The sequence below is a fragment of the Aphelocoma coerulescens genome, chromosome 8 (assembly GCF_041296385.1).
Source record: "Aphelocoma coerulescens isolate FSJ_1873_10779 chromosome 8, UR_Acoe_1.0, whole genome shotgun sequence".
Classification (NCBI taxonomy): domain Eukaryota; kingdom Metazoa; phylum Chordata; class Aves; order Passeriformes; family Corvidae; genus Aphelocoma; species Aphelocoma coerulescens.
Genome location: NC_091022.1, coordinates 27073790 through 27094178, shown reverse-complemented (window position 1 = coordinate 27094178; position 20389 = coordinate 27073790). Strand labels below are relative to the sequence as shown.

General features: G+C 40.0%; 1 protein-coding gene across 4 annotated transcripts in view; it reads left to right on the top strand.

Annotated features, from left to right (window-relative positions):
• TTC39A (tetratricopeptide repeat domain 39A) overlaps positions 1 to 20389 on the top strand; it is a 47274-nt gene that overhangs the window by 7069 nt on the left and 19816 nt on the right. For 2 of the 4 annotated variants that reach the window (XM_069023386.1, XM_069023389.1), the window contains exons 1-8: positions 1054 to 1142; positions 3243 to 3347; positions 10092 to 10223; positions 10861 to 10937; positions 11432 to 11499; positions 13860 to 13924; positions 15251 to 15350; positions 16238 to 16303. In XM_069023386.1, the coding sequence (XP_068879487.1) occupies positions 1105 to 1142; positions 3243 to 3347; positions 10092 to 10223; positions 10861 to 10937; positions 11432 to 11499; positions 13860 to 13924; positions 15251 to 15350; positions 16238 to 16303 (651 nt within the window). In that variant the 5' untranslated portion in view covers positions 1054 to 1104. Of the gene's footprint in view, positions 1 to 1053; positions 1143 to 3242; positions 3348 to 10091; positions 10224 to 10860; positions 10938 to 11431; positions 11500 to 13859; positions 13925 to 15250; positions 15351 to 16237; positions 16304 to 20389 lie in introns of those variants that run through there. The other 2 variants (XM_069023387.1, XM_069023388.1) reach the window with 1 other exon arrangement.

Genomic DNA, 20389 nt, shown 5'->3' with positions numbered 1-20389 from the left:
TTTTATACCAAATACAGCACAGGCTTTTCCTGTACAGGATGCCATAAAACCAGCAAGAGATTTAATCAGATGTGTTAATGGATTCAGAGTATCTTCCTGGAATTGTCCTTTCATGGTTTATTGTTTTTGGGTCTTTCTTCAGCAGTGTATGTCTTCATTATTGGTACTGCTTTGTGTAATCTAGCAAACATAATTTTTGACATTAGATGCTCTTGCAGAAACTAATTTATGTAAGGTAGATTGTGGCTGATCAACTTCTACAGTCCAGCTCTCAAAATGAGAGGAAGGACTGCTAATGCTGCTTGTAGTTACGTACAGGGCTGGTAGAGCTGATGTGCCAGCAAAGCAGTTCAGGGGTATACACTGTTTAATTTTGGGCAAGATCAGCCAGATGAGCTCATTCCACTGATTAAGTTGATAGTGCCAACTCGCCTCATTTTCCATGGCATTAAAGAGAGATTGTTACAAAGAGCATGTAAAGTCTCAGTTCCTCCCAAAGGTACAGGAACTAACGAAAAGCAGCAGTTTGGCTGCTGGGTCGAAGCCTGTTTGGAGGAGAATCCTTTCTGGGAAGAAGTACTTGCTTGTCTCTCTGTGTGCTTCTCACATTTGCAGCAATTACTGCCAGAGTGCTGCCTGTCAGCTGCTCTCGTTTGGCTCTCCGTTCTGGTTCACGGGTTTCTGATGTGGGCCACTGCCACATGCAGTAATTCTTGTTGTTTCAGGTCTGTAATTACAGGGGTATTTGGCTTCTGCCTGGTCTGGACAGAAGGAAAGGTGGCTGATGCTGCTGCTCATTCCAGACAGGTCTGTAGATCAGGGATAGGTTGGCAGCCGCCAACCCCTCCTACATTAGAGGTATCCAGCTGTAAATATATCCAGTGGTATATGAACCTGGTGTGCCACAGAGTGGCTTCCAAATCGCTGATTTGTAGGATGTGTTCGGTGAATTAGCGATGCTCCTGTTCCCGTGGCAGTGTCCAATCGCAGTGTGGTGCCGCAGGCAGGCGCTGCCCTGCGCTCCCACCGGGACTGTCACTCGCAGCTGGCTCAGGAGCACCGAGTGCTGCTGATGTTCGAGCCTAAAAGCTGAGTGGGCTTACAATGACTATGTCAGAACACGCAGGAGACTCAGCAGAGAGGTGAGTAGCAGCACACAGCATTTTCCATTTGGCTTAGAGGCAGTTCTGATCCTGCTGTTGGAAGCAGGAGGGAATCTGCAGCCCACTGAAGCATGACTAATCAGTTTGCTAAAATGCTGAGCACCCTCGAGTTTAAAATATTTCTGCCCTATTGTTAACAGTGACAAATGATGGTTTGTAGCATTTATGTGAGGTGTGTATTTTACCCAGGTCTTAAGCCCTCGACTTGGGAGCTACATGCCGTGGCAGGTTTCCTTGGAGTATGAGGGAAATGTGCAGCTTCTGTTTTTGCTGCTGCTGTGGGTAGCACTGTGTCATTAATTGTTATTCCAGAAAAGAAGCCAAGTAATTATTGTATCTCATTTCTGCTTTGAGCTTCAACAGTGGTTTTATTCTTTGTCATCTTTCTGTTTCAAAGGAATATTTTGAAAAGGTTTATTTGTATTGAATGGGGTAATTCTCCTGCATGACAAGAAATGAACAAACAAAAAACCCAGGTAAAATGTTAGTAGTCTAAATATTTTAAAACAGGTGAAGATGTGCTTTATGTCATGTTAAAAATGCTATTTGGTTCGGGCACACAGATTTAAAAACAGGAAGGTAGGAATTTTAATACAATCAGCAATAATTGACCAAGTTTTAATTATTAAGTAGGGCTTAGAATAGGCAGACATGATACTGCATTTTGTATGAGACGGATGCCAAGGCTTGGTTAATCAATGCTTGCAAAGCACTTGGAAAGTGTCTTGAGTGCAAAAGGATTTGCAGTGTATCTGAAGTTGTGATGACAAAGCCACTAGGAACAGCATCATGTGATGTTTCTCTCAAATTTACGGTCCTGTTTTTTATATATATAACTATACACTTTATTTCTTTGCGGCCATTATTCCTAAAACCAAAACCAAACCACTGCTGCAGTGGGTGGTTATTACTGATGCTATCTGCTTGTGCTGTGCTCCCCTGCCTTTTCCTTAAGATGTTATCGGGACTTTGCTTTCTGTTTTTCCTCTCAGCATTCTGTGTTGTGCCATTTTTTAAGGCACTAACACAGTTTCTAAGTCATATGATAGATCACATTAGTTAGAGCTGTTCAGAATCAGGAACATGATGAGGATTTGTTTGTATTTTGTTGGAGGATGTTTTGTACATGCTCGTTAGAGCAGTGTAGCTCTTTGATCATTATATGCAGATGTTTCAACTGTCCTAACACTGGCTAGGTGACCTTAACTTTGTTAGTGCAGGGCTTTATTCTTTCTTTTGTGTATTTTGGGGTTTTTTTGTCCAGCAGTTCTGGTGGTGATGAACTTGGGCCAAACTAACTCAGCTAGTCTGTATTATCCTGTTGCCAGTAACTTAAAGACCAGCTGAGAACCCTTGTGACAGGTCAGGCTGACATCTGAATGTTGTAAAGTAGAAAAGTACAGCCAGAGTAAGTCACTGAGAGTCTTCTGACTTTGAGATACAGCAGCAGTTTGTTTTTTCCTTTGAGTGCAGTGGCACTTAGGGACAGTGATGTTCCCAGGAACATGCACAATGGGAAGTTTTAACCCATCTCTGAGTTTGTAGTGGTCTGTTGCTCAGGCACCACACTGAACGTGAGCTGATTTAAGGCAGATCTTCCAGCAGCAGTCAGGGTAATACTCTGATGCAGATTGACAATATCTCATCCTTAAAGTGATAACATGATCATGATGTCACCAGCTGGAGTCTGGCAGCCTTACAATCAGATGTCCATTGTCACCCAGTGCTTCTGTGCTCCTGGTACCTGAGCTCATCAAATTGCTGTGCTCCCACATGGCAAATTCTGCATGTCCAGGTTCTTATGTAAAGTATGTGCAGTATTTTTTTTTTTTCCCAGAAAATTAAAGATTTCAGTTGCTTTTCAAATGTTACTTTGTGAAAGCATAGTTAAAAAAAGTCCCAAAACCCAAATCCACAAACATAATAGGAGTCGCTTTCACTTTTTGCAATCACTGGAGGTGAAATAGCAGGTTATGCAAGGGAATAAATCTGGAAATTGAGCAAGAGGGGTTCAAATGTAGCAGTAATGCACTGGTAGAAGGAGAACAGATGTGCTGAGTTTATTATCTCTTCTGGCAGGTCATCTACGTCAGACCTCAATGTGGCACTGCGTGAATGTATGGCAGCTCTGGATTTATTTCTTAACAACAAGTTCTCGGATGCTTTGGCTTCTTTACAAGCAAAGTAAGTTTATAAGATTTTATAAGTTTATTTTTCTTTGCTTCACCATCTTTCAAGAGATTTTGACCAGACAACTGGTTCTCTGTTAATAGTTGATATGTCTGTGTAGTTTTTGTTCAGAAGGAGGTGGTAAGTTAATGTGTTACGTTTTGGGGAAGACAGATAAGTGCTTTACACTTGTGTGAGTAAATAAGATTGATCAAAGATGTCTACTAAATTTATGGAGTTGATGTCCAAAGAAGTAACCCCTCAGCTGTAGTGCAATATGGGATTCTTGCTCCTGGAAGAGTAAAAACTATGTTCTGTCACAAAACTGTCATATTTTATTTTTGTCTCCTTTCCCATATTTTTTTTGCACACTGTGAGCATCTGAATAATTACAGTTTTGTGTCTAAATAAGCAACTGACCATGAATTAAAGGCTTGAGAAACATTAGGTATGAATTCTTTTTTTGTTGCTGTAACCAGTTGCAGAAACTTTCTCACAGCTTATTTTGCAATTCAGTGTTGTGGTCAGGCACTCTATTTCCTAATTATGTTGCTGCCCAACATGTAATGAGTGGCCCAGCTGCAAGGAGTGAGGTCATGAAATAGTTCCTGAAAATTGTTGTGTCTTTACAGTGTCTGTGATCTGTCATACCCTGTCCTGAAGTTATCTGTGTTCTTGGCTTGTTGAAGTCTGTGGTTAATTTAAATTTCTCCCCCACCCACCCAATTTGCTCAATTTATTTTTGAGCCACCAGCAAATTACATCATGCCTTCCTTTAGGACACTGGAATACCAAACAAGTGAAATTCATAGGTGATGCAGTAGTGTGTATTTGATATGCATCAGGGTAACAACTCCTTTGGTGAGGTATCAGCCTCATATTTTATGTCAGAATCTGAAGCTTAGCCATGTAAGTGCACTCTGGAAAAAACATTCGTGATAAAATTTAACATCAGCTGTGTTAATAATGCTGGCTTTATTCACAGCAGTGTTGTTTAGTGTTTATATATCATCAGAAGATATAATAAAAATGGTAAAAAGAATAACTGTGTTTTCATTAAATCCTGACAGTAAAGCCCCTGCGCCCATCTGAGAATGCTCACTCAGTGCTTAGCATAAAATCAGGGGGTATTTTATTGCAGCAGGTTTCCAAAACACTGCAGAAGCTAGTGAGGCTATGGGTTGTTTTTTTCTGTAAATCCATTTTTCTTCTGTTGCATATGGTTTTCATTCAGCTTTTGTTGGGCTCTGCAGAACATATTTCGTAAGCTGATACTCTGTTTTTGTACCTGACTGTATTCCACACTGCAAACCATTTTGAAACTAATTTTTCATGTTAGCCTGTTGTTATGAGGAGGCCCTTATTCCTGTTGCCTTTGGCAGTGAGGGAAATAGAGACTTATGATTTTTGTGAGTGCAACGAAGAAACAGGATGCTGAATTTTCCCACAGATGAAACCCATTATGGACACACTCCATCTCTTTAAGGAATGAGAAGAGTTGTAGAGTGGGCACATGTGGTAGCACTGAGTATTTTCTTTCAGAGCCACCAGTTCCTCACTGTTCCCATTTAGTGTGCTGAGATTTGAAATAAGTTTTCACACTCCATAAACATACTGTTTAGAGAAATACTTTTCAGTTTTTAAATGCTTGTGAAGAATTTTGTATCTTAGATTTTTGTGGCTTTAACGGTTCTTGTGTAGGAGAAACTCTGCTCTCTATTACATTAATGCAGATTGACTAAATTACTCACATTTGGTTTCCACAATAAGTGTATTTTCAACTAATTTGTACCGTGTGAAACTGACAGCAGATTTGGCACAATGTGTGGGGCTTAAAATCAGAAGAGCTTTCCTAGCCACTTAAAAATAAATATCTGAGGATGGTGTCTAGACTTGTGTTGAGGTAAGGCTCTTTTTTCCTGGTAGAAAAGCAAATCCATCATAAGGAGAAGCAAATTCATTATAAAGAGGAGATCTCATTTCATAGAAAAAATACATCTGGTGTTTTTTCTTTGTGTTACATAATTTTCTTGTTTCCTGAGCTACCTTTTAGCTTTAAGAGTCAGATTTCATTATTATTAACAATCATTGTACAATAGTGAGTTCTGATTATCTTGTGCTTTCTGCAGTAAGTGTAATTAAATTTATCTTTTATATGGAGTTCTCACACTGCATCCAAGAACTCTTAAGAAATTCCTAAAATTCAGTCACTAAGCACAGCAGTGATTTTCAATATGTAATGTGTTAACTGCAACATGTGTAACACTGAAACTGTCCAGTCACTGGTGTAGGGCAAAAAAATTTCAACTTCCTTCTCAGCCCTGAGACATACAGTAAATCCATTAAATGCTGACTGGATTTTAGCCCTTGTACAATTGCAAACAGACAATAATAAATTAAAAGTTGGTTCTGGTGAGATGTCCCCTTCCCTTTCCAAGGCATATGTTTAATATTTTAATATTTATCCTGAAAGAAAACATGGCATAATCACCTGATAACTTACTGATGTCAGATCCATTGGGAGAATGGTAAATAAGATAAATTAATGACAAAATTTTCTGGACCACTGGATGAGCTGCACCACATGTGTTGCTGCTTGCAATTTTAAAGGAATAGTAAGGCAGTGATTCATTCCAGGTAGTTGACTTTATTCTGAAAATAGACTCCAAAAAAGAACTTGATATTGTTTGGTGCAATATTAATTCTAGAACGACTGGGTTTTGAAAGCTTTTCCTGGGAACTGGTCACCCAAAGCTGAGGTGTGATTGTCAAGTGGAGAGTGGTGAAAGAGTAGGGGAAGCACACACAGGTAGAGTGAAGCTCTAGACAGTGTTTGGATAAACTCAAAGCTTGAGTTAGCTGTTTATTGTAAGGAATGTCATGAACAAGAAGAAGGTTGTTATTTCTAGGGGGTTTTATCTTTTCATACCTAAAGTCTGGAAGAACACAACTTTTATAGTCTTCATAAATAAATTAATTGCTACCAAAACCTAACTAAATTGCTGGTTTCACCTCTTTGCTGGAAAAACTTAGTAGATTCTGTGTTTTGGAAAATGGCTTTGATCAAAAAGGCTCAGGAGTTCTCTTGTTGAAGCACAGATTTTTGGCTTGGACCATCCTGGTGGCTTGTAGTAGCAAGGGAGCTGGGATGTGGCTGACTGGAGATGTCTTTGATGGTTGTTAACTTATTGCTACTGAGGAGGCTTTGCAGGAAACAGATTTTTATCAAAAAATGTCAGTTCATCAAATCAGAGCATTTCTGTGGAAGCCTCTGTCACAGGTCTAGTGGGTTGTTTGGACATTGGGTGGAACTTGGGATCAAAAATGAGGAAAGCCTTCAGGCCCCCTGTGTGACCACATTCTCCTGATACAGGTTTGATTTGGGCATTGATCCCTCACTTTTGAGTCCTCCTGGATGAACAGACTGTTGGCTGGTCTGTGGAGGGTCTTTCTCACTCTGTGCTGTTGGATTTGTTTTGATTGTTGGAAGCATCTTGATATTAAATCAACATATGGACTTGAACCTGAGGTTTCTGTGATTTAGTAATGCATGTCCTGTCTGCTGGATTACTGTTAGAGGATCTACAGAAAAGATTTTGGCACTGTGTTTTTCCCAAAAGATTACTAGCCCTGGGTTAATTCTGAGGTCAAACCAAGCCAAGATTTTTGATTTTCATACTTCAGCTGGAAAGCTGTGATTGTCCTCACTTAAGCACTTGTTTTCATGCAGGAATAAAAGTGTTCTCCAACAGCTCCAAGAAAGGACAGTGCTGCAAGATGAGAATGATTGCACCATAGTTGGAGAAGAGGCATGTGGCAGAGCTCCATAAGTGCCTAAAGATATTACTTATAATCCTCTTATTCAGTCATGTGATACCAACTACTGGGATAAGTCATTAATCACAATACTAGTTGTATTCATGTCATACAGGCTTGTTAACTCCAACAATGTCCTGAGGAAATTGCTGCTGAGGAATCAAAAGAAAAGTAAAAAGATACCAAGTTTCATTCTGTATCCATCTGTATGAAATGCAGGCCTTAAAACTCCTGGCAATACACCAGGGTGTAGCTGTCAACTTTAATTGAATGATTAACAGCATGGATAAGTTGCATTTCTACCAGCATCCCCACCCCTGAAAAAAAAAGAGCAAATTTGAATGTTGCTAAATACCAGTTGGCTAATGATAGACATTAATCATTATCTCCTTTAAATATTAGAAGCAAAATAGATTAAACCATTGATTAGGGAAGGGGTGGTTTGGTTTCAGAACCAGAATTACTGGAGAGGGAAACCCCTCTTCGCCATATGGATGTGAAAAGTACCAATTTTCCTTTTAGTGCAGTGAATTCAATATTTATCTGCTTTGATTTTTGGAAGCAAATTTCTATAATTTTGGAAGGGTACTATTTCAGTCATTTCCCTGTGCTTTGAATTTGAGCCTCTGGAAGGGTTTTAGTTTAGTAAATACAAGATGAAGTGTGTTTTTCTGTTCCCAGTGAGGCTGATGAATAATCAAATGAACAGGAACACTTCATCAGGCTGGCATTTTAGTGTGTTCATTTTTTTCTACTTTACATTATCAGTCTACTGAAAGAATCATGATCTATGAGGCCAAGAAAGAGCTGTCCTGACTCCACTGGATTTTAAACTAATTTCTCTATTATCTGTCTTTTCTACTTAGCTTGCAAATAAGATGGATGGTAGTATAGTCTGGGGCTTATAGCACTTATGGCACCAGGTGATTTCCCAAAACAGCTTTTCTGCTAGATTGGTTTAGATGATGAGGGCAAGTAGGAATTAAGGACAGCCACAGAGCATGGACTGCAGTGACGTTTGAAGATGTGCACTGCAAATTCCTTCGGTGCAGCCACCCTGCTGTGTGCCCTGTGTCTTGGAAAAAGTAGCCCTTTATCGTCAGTGTGAGGGTTGGGAAGGGAAGCACCAGGCCCAAGTCACCACAGTGAGTTACTAGATCACTGATTTGTGTGGGGTTGTATGAAACTATCTGTTAAATTTTCTTTCAGTTCAGTCCAGATATTGAAACTTGGGGAGACAAGTGTATTTCTAGGGAGAAAATTAAGTCACTTGAGGTGTCTTTAAAGTCTGGCTTTTCTCCTTAAAACACAGAATAAGAGGAATTGAGGTAGAAGGTACTTCAGAAAGTCATGTACTCGGGCAGGGCCATTTTGAATGTTCCCAAGGATACAGACTGTACAACTTTTCTGGGTGATGTGTGCCAGTGCATGGTCACCCTGACAGTAAAAAAGTGTTTCCTGATGTTCAAACAGTGCCTCCTGTGCTTCAGGTTGTGCTTGTTGCCTCTGATCCTGTCCCTGGGCACCAGTGAAAAGAGCCTGGCTCTGTCCTCTTTGCTTTTTCCCCTCAGGTATTTCTGTATATTATAGGAACCTCCTACAGAGCTTTCTCTTCCCCAGTCAGAACAGTCCAAGCTCTCTTGGCCTTTCCTGATAGGAGAGATGTTCCAGTCCCTTAATCATCCTCACCAGCCCTGTTCTTGAGTGTGTCCATGCACTGAGGAGCCCAGAACTGGGCACAACACTCCAGGTGGGGCCTCACCAGTGTTGTGCAGAGGGGAAGGATCCCCTCTCTCATCCTGCTGGCAGCAACACTCTTCTTAATGCAGCTCTATCTTTGTCAAGGGCACATTGCTGGCAATCACTTTCCCCTCTGAAGGGAAAAGAAAATGAAGAAGCACCTGAAGTAAACACATTCAGAACAGGTGTGCTGAGGGTGGAGATTTTGAAAGGATATCCTTGTTTGACTGCAAGTATTTTTGAATATTCCCTGCCTTATAGAGCTATCTGATCTGTTCTGGAGTGTAAACAATTGAAATAGCAATTGTTGCTCCTTAACAGTATTTGTCTTAAGTCGTGCTATTTGTCAGGGGTGGATTAGCAAAGTCTACAGAGGGTTTCTATGTCAGGAATTTATCTGAGCTTGCCCTTCAACATATTTCTCAAGTCATCTTTATTAGACCTTTGTGCCTGAAGATATTTTGATTCACTTGCAGAGGATTGCACCAGACACAGGTGAATGCTCTAAATGTGTGCAACATATAAACCCTCTTTCCTGTCAGAGGAAAGGTGCCAGCAATGGCTGCACATAGGAATTAACTGTTTTCCTTGCCAAAGTTTTTTACTTTCTGCCGAAGTGGCAGCCCCTGAAACCTTACAGAGTAATATCTAAGTTGAACAGTTTGGGGCAGAGGGTTGGCAGAAGGGGAGAGGAGGAAAAAGCTGTACTCTTTGACATAGACCCTAATGCTTCCAGTGGGGAGATCTGTTTCAAGGAGATTCTATTTTGGCCAGACTTATAGTATTGTGTCACTTATCTCCTTGAGCCTGTCCCAAATTAGAAGAATATCAGCTGGATATTTGTCACATGTTGTAGTAGTCATTAGATACTCAAAAAAACCCCAACCCCACCATGATTCTATTGTCTCTGAATGGTGAACCATGTGGTTAATTCCTGTGCTTTATGTTTGTTAAATACCTATCCTCACCTCAGAATTGAAACATTTTAGCAGAGTATGTAGAGCTGTAGACATGATTTCTTGTACAAATCTCAGTCTATTACTGTTTATTGGTTATTTTGCATGTCCTTTGTGTTGATTTCTAGTTCATTTAGACATTGTTCCCATGAGTCTGATACATTTCTGGAGCTGGATTTGTATTTGCTTTTTAAAAGAAATAATACAATCAAATCAGCTGTGCTTTGCACCTTGTGTTTTCTTGCAGAACTAAAGACAGCATGTATCATGCCCTGACTTATGCAACCATACTGGAGATGCAAGCTATGATGACATTTGATCCTCAGGACATTCTGAATGCAGGGAACACAATGAAGGAAGCTCAAGCCACTTGTCAAAGGTAAGAGTAGAGCAATTCAGTCAGTAAATATGTCCTTCTTGGGAAAGTTTTGAAAGTCTACTGAGTAAAAAAGGAAATGTAATCTTTCAAAAATCATAGGAAAACTGAGGTTGGAAGGGACATCAGGAGGTCATCTAGTCCAGCCTTCTGCTCAGAGGAGGCTCACAGCACATAAATTAGGGTGTTCAGCAGTCTAGTCTTGAAAACTTCAGTTTACCGCAATATCTGATTTTTCTTGTCAGTTAGATTTTTCCTACCTGTAGTCCTGGTTCTGCAGTGTCTGGAAGTTATTTAAAATGTTCAAACACTGCAAGAATGTTCCCATGGGTGATGGTTGTACTGCAGTTCTCTGAGTCAACTGTGCTCCCACTTTTGCACCACGTTCACCCATACACACACAAAATAAATCAAAACACCCCCTTATCCCTCTCCTTCATCAAGACAGATTTCTGTGCATGAAGGGTAAGAGACACATCCCGGGAAGACCATGTTGACCAAAGTTTTTGTGTGTGGTGAGATGACAGGGGATTGGTGAGCACTGAAGTTGTGGTAGTGACTGTGTGGGTGGCCAGCTGAAAGGCATCATTCTCTGTTGTTGATGCGTTTTGTTCAGAATGACCAAATGGACTTTTTGCAGATTTAGGAAGAAATCTACTGTAGCTGATTCTATCAACAACCTTGTGCATAGGCAAAGCCTTGAACACTTCACTGAAGGTAACACTATCTTTCACATGCCTAATGTTTTCCTTTTTTATGTATGCAGTTTGAATCATGTAGAATTGTTCACTCAGTGTGTGCTTGCAAGTTGTGAATCCATTGTCCAAATCACTGATCTGGCATTTGCTGGACCACACACCAGTGTTTTGGCCATTGCTATGTAACCAATCCAAAATCACTGGTCTTGTCACTTTCTGACTCAGCACTCCCAAAAATCTGGGTAAAGAAATATATAGAAAGAAGTATTGAAATGTCTATAAAGGTTCTAGATCCAGGAATTTGTGGAAAGTACCAGAAAAATTCCTGCAAAGTTTCTGTAACTGTGTGTCATTTCTGTCTGGAGTTACATCAGTAGTCTGAAACTGAAATACTACAGCAAATTTGGAAAATATTTTTCTCAGTTTGAGCTCAGTGGTCTTATTCCTATATTAATGGGCCAAGTTTTTTTTAATTACTCTTTGATTTGTTTTCTTGTCTCTGTGTGATGTTAGAGGAAATCCATGCAGAAATTTGTTATGCTGAATGTTTACTTCAGAGAGCAGCACTCACATTCCTCCAGGTATGGATTCCTGCATGGCTCTTGGGGGGAAAAACACCATCGAGCTTTCTTTTTCTAAATGGACTTGTAGAAGACTATAGTTTGACCTAATGGGTCTTTCATCTGGATCAAGTCTGGATTTTATATGGACTATCTGCTGATGAGATGTTAGAATGTTTCGTCATCTCTCATGATTATCAAAAAATGCTTATCTCAACACACATAGTGCTGAGTGCCCAATGACATCCTTCCCCACTCCCTTTTAGATGTGTGAAATGTAACTGCAGCAAGCACCAATTTTCAAATGATGTGTGTTGGGATATCAGATTAAAAAAAAATAAAAGAAGATGAGGTGGTCATTGAAGCTGTGCTGGAATACAAGCAAGACTTTTGTTTGAGTCTGGCTGGTGTTTGCTTTCCCAAGGCTGCTTTCTCACTGCTTTGTTGTTGAACACCTATTATGGCCTGCATAGCTATTAGGCTCCACACATGCTTTCTCTTTAACAGTGCTGCTTGTCTTTAATAAAGGGGAGCTCTCCTTCTTCTTTGGGTTTTATCTGCCTGTACTAATGAAGCTTGATTTGTTTGATGGAGCAACATTAGCAGTACTTACTTGGGCTGCAGCATGCAATTTAAATTGTTAGTCACAGTTGAAATAACTGATTTTTCTTCTTGATTTGGCTGTACTTGCTGTATGAAAGTGGGCCTCTTCATCTACCAAGGGGATAACAAAAGCCACAGTCAGAAAAAGGCTTCTGCTTTTTGGCTCAAGGGTGCTGATAGGAAATGGAATGCAGGTGGTGGTTTTATAATGTTTGGGAGTTGCCAGGTGGGCTCTGATTTACATTGCTTACGACAGTTTATGAACTGTGTAAACTTTTTCAGCCATCTGCTAAGTCCCTCTGCTAGAAACTCTTGCTTCATAGCAACACCCATAATCAGAGGAGCTTCTAGTAGTTTCTAGAGCGCTGATGATGGACTTTGAAATGGCCAAGGTGTACCTGTTTCCATTTTCCTTTGGGATGAGTAGCCTGTAGCACTGGGGGCAGCTTGGTGAGATCTGAAACCATGGAAGGCAGACTTTTGAGAGCTTCTCTGTTATGTCTGTAGGAAAGGAGCATTTTAAGTCTCTTGGTTTTAAGCATGGTTTTCACCGGTATCTGTTTATGAGAATGTTTATAGACACATGAGAGATTTGAGAGTAAGAAAATAATTTCTTGTCCTCTTCTGCAAAGGTCTGTTTGCTTCTTCTTCTGTTCTGCATTTAATTTTTCATGAGCACATGAACTAGTTTTGAAAATTAACGAGGCACTTGGTTCCAACAGTTACTGAAGTGAGTTAGTTTTGATGCTTAGGAAAAATGACCAAATCCAGCTGAAAACACATAGAACGTATTCTCAGCATTTTTCCAGGGCTGAGAAATTCTCACATTGGCTATCTCTGTTGTTGGTATCATTCTGAGTGTAAACATTTTAAAACCATCTTCCTTCCTTGTTCCACTTTCCATTCAAAGGAAAATATAACTGAACCTTTACACATGGCTGGGTGTGCTGCACCCCCCAATATGCTGTACTTAGTACATCTAATTAATTAATCCAATCCTTGCTATTTTCTCCACAATGCCCTCTTATGATTTTTCTGTGATGGTATCTTATGTTTAAGACTCTCTGTCTTAAAGTAACAGCAGATATCAAAACAAACCAGAATGACAGATTATATAAGCAAGGCAAGAAACTGCCACCAAAAAGGTATGAGATTAAAGAGCCTCTAACTAATGGTGCCCCAGATACTTTGCTGTAATTTCTCAGTTTGTTATAGCTTATAATGTAACATGTTATCTTACTAGTATGGATCTCATATATATATATGAATATTCAAAGAAGAAAGAGCATATCCTTCATAATTTTACTGACCCTCCTTCCCTTTTAGGATATGAGACTGTGTCCTGTAGAGTCCTGAGGACAGGAGTTACTTGTGTAGATTTCCTGGCTCAGCACGAGATATATCTTAACTGTGCTCAAGGACAAATGAGAGAAAGCTATTTTTTTGAAAGAGCCACAAGTGTATGTACCTTAGGTGACATCTATTAGCTGAGTCCCTGTCTTCATTAATGCAAATTCAGATGGTCCAAAGGTGACAAGGGCTAAACTGATTACAGAAAGCACTAAAATAAAGTGCCTGTGTCTGAACAAATATTTTAATATAGAAAGGTAAAATATTTTAATATAGAAAGGAAATCCTAAATCCATGTATAATGTCTTAGAGGCTTATATTGTCTGTGTCATGCTGGTTATGTTCCAGGTGTGTATTTATCTTAAGAAGACAAAAGCCCTTTATAATGCTTACGAATTCACATTGCTAATGTGTTTCCATTCCGACAGGATGAGAATATGGTCAGCTTCATAAAAGGAGGCATCAAAGTCCGAAACAGTTACCAAACCTACAGGTGAGTCAGAGTGATGATGTGATTAACTGCACTCTCTCAGTAAAAAGTGCTGCTGGTAAAATTATCGAATTCACAAATTCATTACTGTTCTATTTATTGAGTCTTTATTGGCTCATGTCTATAGATAGTCCACACAGGTTCTTCCTTTGCATAACAGAGGACATTAACAATTATGCTTGATTTGGATTGTGGAGATAGTGGATCCTAACTCTGTTAACTCCCAAGGTTAGCCTACTTAGAGTACGATACCCTTGAAATTATGTCAAAAAATAACTGTTCTAAATGATGTACTGTTCATTGTGTCTGCATAGCACAATTTGCAGGTGTTGTAGGCATTAGACATAATGAAATGACATTTCTTTATAGTTCCAGCTGCAGCTTTTTGGAGCATTTAGAACCAGTAGCTGAAGCACAGTAAAAAGTGAGGGCTAAACATGCATATTTTATTTATTTTAGAATTTTATATTTTGATTCAGAGTGGGCACAAAATACCTTGTGTCCAGCAGACACAAAACAACATCAAGTCTAGGTTCTCCAGGAGCCCACTGGAAGGGAGAGAGATGACAGTGTCCATGTTTGTGTGTGTTGAAGGTGACTCTAAATGCAAGTCCATTGTAAAGACTGCACTTACAGGGAATAGTGCTGAGTTGGTTGGCAACAACCATTAATGAAAATATGACAGCCTGAACACAAATACATGCTTCCATTAGAACAGTGTTCTTCCTCTCCTAATAATTAACAAAATAAACTACAATAGTAGTATAAAAACCACATAGCTATAGAAAGCTTGAAGGCAAATTGATTTCAAACTGAGCTGGATTACATGGGAAATAAAGGGGCACTACAAAGCTGAGACCTGTAAAAGTTAGAAAAATGAGTGAAAGTAATTTCTGATACATCTGCCTATTTTAAAATATGTATAAAAATTGTCTTTTCCTATATAAAACAAAATATTCTTTTGAACATGCACATAATCCAGGGATTAGTGAAGCTCAAGTCAAATTTGCTAATTAAAATTTAAATCTCATGCACTGCCCCATCATCTCTTTTTGTAGTAGCGAAGTTTGGTGATGCTCCCAACAGCCATCCTTGGAACATTTTCAGGCCAAAATTTAATATTGACTATATCTGCTTGACAGGATTTCCTCTCCAGGATTCCGTGTTTTATAATTGACAGTAATGTGACAGAAATTATTTGGGTGAGAAGATAAATTGACCTTTTAATGAACTATTCCGTAGTTGAAGATAATTGGGTTACTTTCTTACTGAAGTGTAATTAATCATGTTATTTATTGACACTTGTCAATAAATCTTGTGCATTTCCAGGGAGTTGGACAGTCTCATACAGTCCCCACATTATGTCAAAGGAGAGAACCATCTTCATTTTGAGGGAGGTGTAAAACTTGGAGTTGGAGCATTTAACCTGGTATGTACCAGCAGTTCTTTTCCTGAGCTGAAGTCCTGCTGCCTCCTGAGAAGGAGCCTAACTTGAATTCCCGAGAAGTTCCACTGTCATCCATCATACTGATGGTGTGGTTAAAATTAGGTGTGTGCTCTGACAGTGCAGGGTCCCAGTGTCTGCTCTGAGAACATCAGATAATGACACACTTTAGAAATAAAGAGATTGCTGCCCACAATGTGGGATGGAGGCCATGAGAAGCCTTGCACAGGAGCACCTGTTGCCTGTGCTTGTCAAGTTCCACTTACTGTTTACCCAACACTTGGAGAACTAGCAGCATCTAGGCAGTTAGGAGGACATTTGGAGGGGTGGGGCACATGAATGAAGCTTGGAGTGCTGCTCCAGCCACTGTTGGCTGTTGTTGCTTGTGTTCTGGCCAAAAAGCAGGTGAGCAAATGGTGCAGGATGGTTCCCGGTGAGGGGTGATGTGGTTGTTCAGGGGATGGACTACAGAAAGTACCTGGAGCTTCCTCTTGCTTGCATTGCTTTGCATAAGTCTGGCACATGCCCAAATATTAGATTTACTGCACAAAGAACAATTATGGACTGTGTGGTATGAACCCAGCATTTCTGAAATGTCCAAGAAGTACTGGAGTTATTGAGCAGGTGCTGTGTAAATATATTTCTGTGTAGGGCATCCTGGAGATAAAGGGTGCCTATATTAAACAGATATTTCTGTTTAAATCATGTGTAAAATATAGCAGGTGTATACATTTACCCTGAAAATTTTCATATAGAGATGTTTTTAGTAATTTTATTAAATATTTTGTGTGTTTGGAAAAATTGCAGGAGGCAATGGGTAGCTGAAAGGCAGAAAATCTGTTACTGTGTAACACTTGAATTTTTCTCTGTAGACATTGTCCATGTTTCCTGCACGGATTCTGAGATTACTGGAGTTTGTTGGATTTTCTGGGAATAAGGTAAACGTGAACTCAATATTATTGGTATATTCCCCTCACTCTTAAATTAAAAACGGGGATGGGAGTTTCTCTCCTCTCCCTCACATTAGCTGTAACCCTCTGATATCACACATGTGCACTGTGGAACTGATGCTTTCCTGCATCTCAGTTTTGCTTTATATTTTTGTGTGAACTATTGCAATTCAAATGTTGTCATACCGTTGTTCAGTGATGAAACAGTTGTAAAATGTGGTAAAGGCAATGGCTAATACAGGGATGTCAGCTTATTTAGGTTTTTAGTTACTGGTCTTTTGATGTGGGTTTGTGCTCAGAAATCTGTAGCCAAAAGTGTATTCCTAGCCTTTAGAATATGATATAGCTTATTTGGTAGTTACTGTGATTATGGGGTGTGAATGTTCCTGACAAGTTCTTGCATGACAGGGGAAAAAAATATATTTAATTTCTGCTTAATAGCAACTGGAAATTTGAGTGTGGCACCTACATTCTCCTATCTAAAGGAGCAAGTTCTTTTTTGCCTGTAGAGTAACCAGTCTGACCTATATTGTTTGAACAAGATATTTAAGAAAAGAAGTTTAGTAATGGAGCACCAGAAAACTCACATCGTGATGAGAAAAAGTTGTGCTACTGCTTTGTGGTTTTGTAGTTTCAAAAGAATACTAAATTAGTGGGAGTATCTTGGCCTTGATACCTTGTACTTGCCCTTGTCTCTCTACGAGCAGAACATGAGATTCCCTCAAAGCAGGACTCCTGGGTTAAGAGAACATGATGTGGAGCATGATCCCTTTAACCTAAACCACTAGTCACATTTTTCATAAATGCTGCGTGAGGTAAATATCTGATGCAAGCACTAGAAAAGCCATGAAAACAAGTTAACTTTTAACTCTTTTATAATCCTTTCTATTTACAAAACAAGTTTTAAGGAGAGAAGTGCCTTTTTATCAGAGCTGAAGCCTTACGTGGCAGGGGAATGACTGTCATCACCATTTTATTGATTTACAGGAAGGATCTTATATCTGAAAATAAAATGTCTTATTTAAAAGCAAGGATCAGAGTGTGGATTGCAATTTAGAAATTTCCAGGAGCTATTTCACAAGCAGTAAAGGCAAAAATCAAATAGTTCCACCTGTCAGTTTCAACAACAGATCATCTAAAGCAAAATATTCTCTTAGAAAAGTAAGGGCAATTCACGTACTAGCAGAGTTCTGAGAATACTTTGGTGAGCACTCATCTTACTACTGCAGATGGAAATTGTCCCTCTAATTGAGTTTCTTTTGGCCCTGGGATTTCTTGCATGTCTGTGAGTGGGCTGATATTTGTGTTGATGAGTCAGCTTCTATTGCAGTTCCTTAATAACTCACAGAAGCATGACCGAGATTACCATAAATTTGAGCAAAACCCTGTTGTTTGCACACCATGCAAAGGAGTTTTTTAAACATGTTGCTCAAAGTTCATTGGTGGCCATTTATTTTAACATCCTAAAAAATCTTTCTGCAATTAGCATTTGCAAGTCAGGTCCCTAAAGCCAAAAACAAAATTGCAATTGCATGTGCCATCCTTTCCAGTGGTGGTTTTCCAAAGCTTGCAACAAGACAGTAGAGAAGAGTCTAGAAGGTGAAAGAAACAAAGGAGGAGAGGAAAGTTTGTGTGTCATGTGCTGCACTTATCCAGAGGAAAGGAGTTTTTCATACACCTGTGTTTGATGCTTCAGTCTTTTCCTTTAAATGCTCACTCGGAGCATCAGGTTGTGCAGCAGAGCCATGGTTAGTGCCTCGAGCTGTTTACAGATTACCTGGGAGAGCTACAGTGCACTGCAGGACAGTTTGATTTTGGTGTGGGTCATGTGTTTATTAAAAGTGGATTTAAAATTGCATTGTGTGATCTTCCATGATAGCAACCTGCCTCAAAGCCAGCAGGTTTGCCTCTGGGGACTTTGCTTGTCTCAGTCATGTCATGTGGAACAGCAAATGGAGGACATGCCCAAAGCTCCATTACTTCCTAAGCCATTTGCGGGCACTGTGGACATCATGATCAACTTAACAGCAGTCTGGAGTCTCAAAATAGTAGGTGGGATAAGATCAAGAAAATATGAAAAGTAGCCTGAGGCCATGTTTGTTCCGTTCCAGTCCAAGATGTGCCAGCTGTGGCCTTCGCACTGTTTAAGCTCCTTTCCCTTGCATCATTAGTCAAAAAATGGGCTTATTTGTGTTTAGTAGCATAGGCCCCGCATTTGGGCAGTGAAGTTCAGTGCAGTTTTGCCCAAATTTGTGAAAAGGGCCTTTTGGGCAGAGGTGTCTGTCAGGCACTCTGTGCTGTGGAGCACAGCAGCCTCACTGGGCAGTAGGTGGAGTGTGTGTACCATCTGCACTCCGGTGTTTAACTGTGACTAACCTGTGACGTGAGAGCAGGAGATTCCTTGCACTGTCTCCCTGGAAGCCTGAACCCTCCTCACTGGCTCCTCTGCCAGGTCTCAGGCTAATATTTACTCTTGTGCTTATTTTGTAGATGATTACGAGTGCTGTGCTGCTAAACTGTGGAACAGTGTGACGTGAGCCTACCATATGTTAAGTGCAATTTGTCAGGGGGTCAGATGACAGCATGATTTCAGAGGAAGGCAGGAAAACTGTCAGAATCAATTTGTTTCAAATTATACTTTTTTTATGTGGGAGGACATTTTTCCCAAAGCAACTGAGCTGAAGAATATTCTTGATGTGTCAATTTCTAATAAATTGAATTCCAGTTTCTCACTAAGTATCTCTTTTGAATTGCATTTTAGTCTCTTCAGATTTTAAATGAAGTTTAAATCTAATACTATTCCATGGGATACATTCAAGTGCCCTGTCTATCAGCTTAGCTAGTCAGTTCTTTGTGAAACTGTTAGTAGTATCCATCCTCCTTGCTAAACCTGCAGCAATGTGATCAGGCCATGAGACATGAACAATGACCTTGCTTTGCTTTCATTGTCAAGATGCCTAATTAAAAGAATGGTTTAAAAATAACATCCAAGAGCTTTTGCTTCGGGAAAGTTGATGGATTTTAGTCAAAGCTGAAATAAATATCAACCAGTCTCAGTGTTGTCTGAATGTTTTTGAGCGTTGTCCTTGTTTGTCCTGCCACTGCTGTTGTGAATCCCTGCTGCTCACATGGGGAGTCCTGAATGACAGAGCATTGGATGTCTTGGAACAAGAATTGAATCAATGAGATACTGATATAATGTAGTGACAGTCCTGGGAATTAGACTGTGGGATGTCATGAGGAACTTGCACAGAATGCTGAGAGTTACCACACTGGGTCATGTCTGTTTCTAGGAAGCATCATTGCTCCCTACTCTGTGTTCTACCTTATGTCCTTCAGAGTCGTTTATATTTTGTGGGGAAGTAAAACTGAAGTGTGTTAGTGTCAATTTAGAGAAATTACAAAAATGTAATTCTGGAAAAATTACAAACACTTATTGCCGTGACATCTGTTTTATATTGTCGTAATATGCCCTGTAATAGACTTTGTTTGGAAGCTCATTCCTGGTGTTCTGGGATTGCTTATATCAGTTGTGACATAGGTGTGGGAGATAGTTATGGGTTATTTATGGTTAGAAGGTGTGTCCTGACAATTAAATATAATGTGCTCACTGGTGCCAGTCCCTAAGTGAGTGCAATTTGTTTGCAGAGTTACTCCTTAAGCTCAAGTAGCTGCTTGTGATTTGGTTCCCAGATCCTCAGTCTGATCCCGGTGAGCATTACATTGCCCAGCTCCTGGCACTCCCTTGGTTGATGGGGTTTGTTGGCTAATTCGTGTAGGCTCCCTGTGGAGAAAGGGTGGTGCTTGAAAAGGTGATTCATGTGGCTGACCCAGGCTGCTGCGCCGAATTGTTCCTTGGAGGAGCACCTCTGCCTCGCCAGGCAGAGGGAGACTCAGTAGGCCAGCTAGGGAGTGTGAGATGTAAAACATGATTCCCAGTGACACCCTGCATATTCTTGTTTTCTGGGTATCCCATTGTAAGAGAAGCAGTTTGCAAGGGGTTTTTTTGAGGAGAAGCAGCTTTGCTGCAGTGTTTTCTACAAGCAAGTGTTGTAATACTAATAACAACTACTT